The 1,481-nt window shown below is 36.3% G+C and overlaps 1 protein-coding gene across 1 annotated transcript; it reads left to right on the top strand.

Annotated features, from left to right (window-relative positions):
• Nucleotides 1–242: 242 nt before the first annotated feature.
• LOC113773099 lies at nucleotides 243–887 on the top strand. The gene is made up of 2 exons (XM_027317634.1): nucleotides 243–670; nucleotides 805–887. The coding sequence occupies exons 1-2, from the start codon at nucleotides 278–280 to the stop codon at nucleotides 877–879; spliced, it is 468 nt and encodes a 155-aa protein (XP_027173435.1). The 5' UTR covers nucleotides 243–277; the 3' UTR covers nucleotides 880–887.
• The last annotated feature ends 594 nt before the right edge of the window (nucleotides 888–1,481 follow it).

Genomic DNA, 1,481 nt, shown 5'->3' with positions numbered 1-1,481 from the left:
GGTGACAATATTACAAAATCTGCAGAAACTTGTGGTTAACAGTCACGGGATGCAATTACTTTTTGAGTTTGAGGGGCTGAAAGTTCCTGTGCTAACAAAAACAGAACTCGAAATTCTTCCCAAACTGGAGTCATTGGAATTACAACAATCCTCAGGATTAACCCGCATTTGGAGGAATTTTCCAAGAGGGGTACGAGTATTCCAAAACTTAAGAAAGCTTATAGTATGGGAGTGCAAATTACTGAAGTTTTTGTTTGATCCTCCTTGTGTGGCGAATATGCTTGTGAGCCTTGAGGTGCTTGAAATTAGTGATTGCTCGGAAATGTATGGAGTTATTGGTGGGGAATTAGGAGAAGATCAGATCAGTCAGGAAGATGATGCTCAGCAACAAGATATCGTTGGAAAACATAGAGAGAGCTCTGCATTGGAAAGAAGCAACAAGCTGGAATTTGTGTTTCCCAAACTGAGCTCTTTAATTTTGATAGGCCTCCCAAATCTTTTGAGTTTCGCTGGTAGTCGCCGCGAGGAATGTGAACTCAAATTTCCCTGTCTAACACATCTGAAAATACTGCTGTGCCGGCAGTTGAAGCAATTGTGTCCAGGAAAGCTGGATGCACCAAATCTTGAGAAAGTTGAAGTGGTCGAGAATGCCATTCCTGTGGATTTAAAGGTACATTAATACATATCCCAATTCTAATTTACCATTTTAATTTTGTCCGATCACTCCACTATCCTTCAGTTTCCCTAGCTGAGAGTTGAGTATTTACGTTTTTCTTTAACTATTTTTGAGTATATATTTCACAGGATAGAAAGTTCATCTTTTTGAGGGACTCAGCGGCCTCTGATTTCTACCGAAGGAAGAAATGGGAGTTGTCGTGATGTTAAGGTGCACACTTGTCATGGGCTTGCATGCACTCTCTCCTTTTCTGTTTATTTTAGTTCGATCTCATGCATCTTTCATTTATTTATTTACTTTTTTTAGGGGCGGGGTGGGGGTGGGGAAGGCTTGGAGATTTGATTTTCAATGTGCATTTATATGTATATATTTTTTGAGGTATATGAATGGATCAATGATATGCTTACATGGTAATTGAATCTGGTTTGACTTGTGTTCAAATGATTAGGACCCTAAACGGTTTTTTTTTTACCTAATATACATACTTAAATATACTCACTTTTGGTGAACTTTAATTTGATTTACGTTTGTGCTATCTAACATACAAATAAATAATATGTAAGGGAAAAAATTTAAATAATAATAATAGGTAAGTTGGGGCTGTGGAATTTTGTATTGTCAGTTCTCTTATCAACATCTTTGATGTAGATATTAGTTTTTTTTTTCAAGCCGTAAATATTAGTATGTTGGATTAATTTTTTTGGGAGTTTCAATATCTAACCATGTAATTTTATGTTGGACATTATTCATATTTAATGTCGGATTGCAATATTCATGCCCTTTGTTTTTTTATCTGAATGTTGCA

Source organism: Coffea eugenioides, chromosome 6 (assembly GCF_003713205.1).
Source record: "Coffea eugenioides isolate CCC68of chromosome 6, Ceug_1.0, whole genome shotgun sequence".
NCBI classification, from domain to species: domain Eukaryota; kingdom Viridiplantae; phylum Streptophyta; class Magnoliopsida; order Gentianales; family Rubiaceae; genus Coffea; species Coffea eugenioides.
The sequence above is the reverse complement of the archived record's forward strand: the minus strand, read 5'-3'. Positions and strand labels throughout refer to the sequence as shown.

Excerpts from the sequence above, each read along its gene's own strand:
- LOC113773099 (XM_027317634.1), top strand. The coding sequence starts at position 278 with ATGCTTGTGAGCCTTGAGGTGCTTGAAATTAGTGATTGCTCGGAAATG. Across the intron at positions 671-804 it reads CCATTCCTGTGGATTTAAAG|GATAGAAAGTTCATCTTTTT; the intron begins GTACATTAATAC and ends TATATTTCACAG.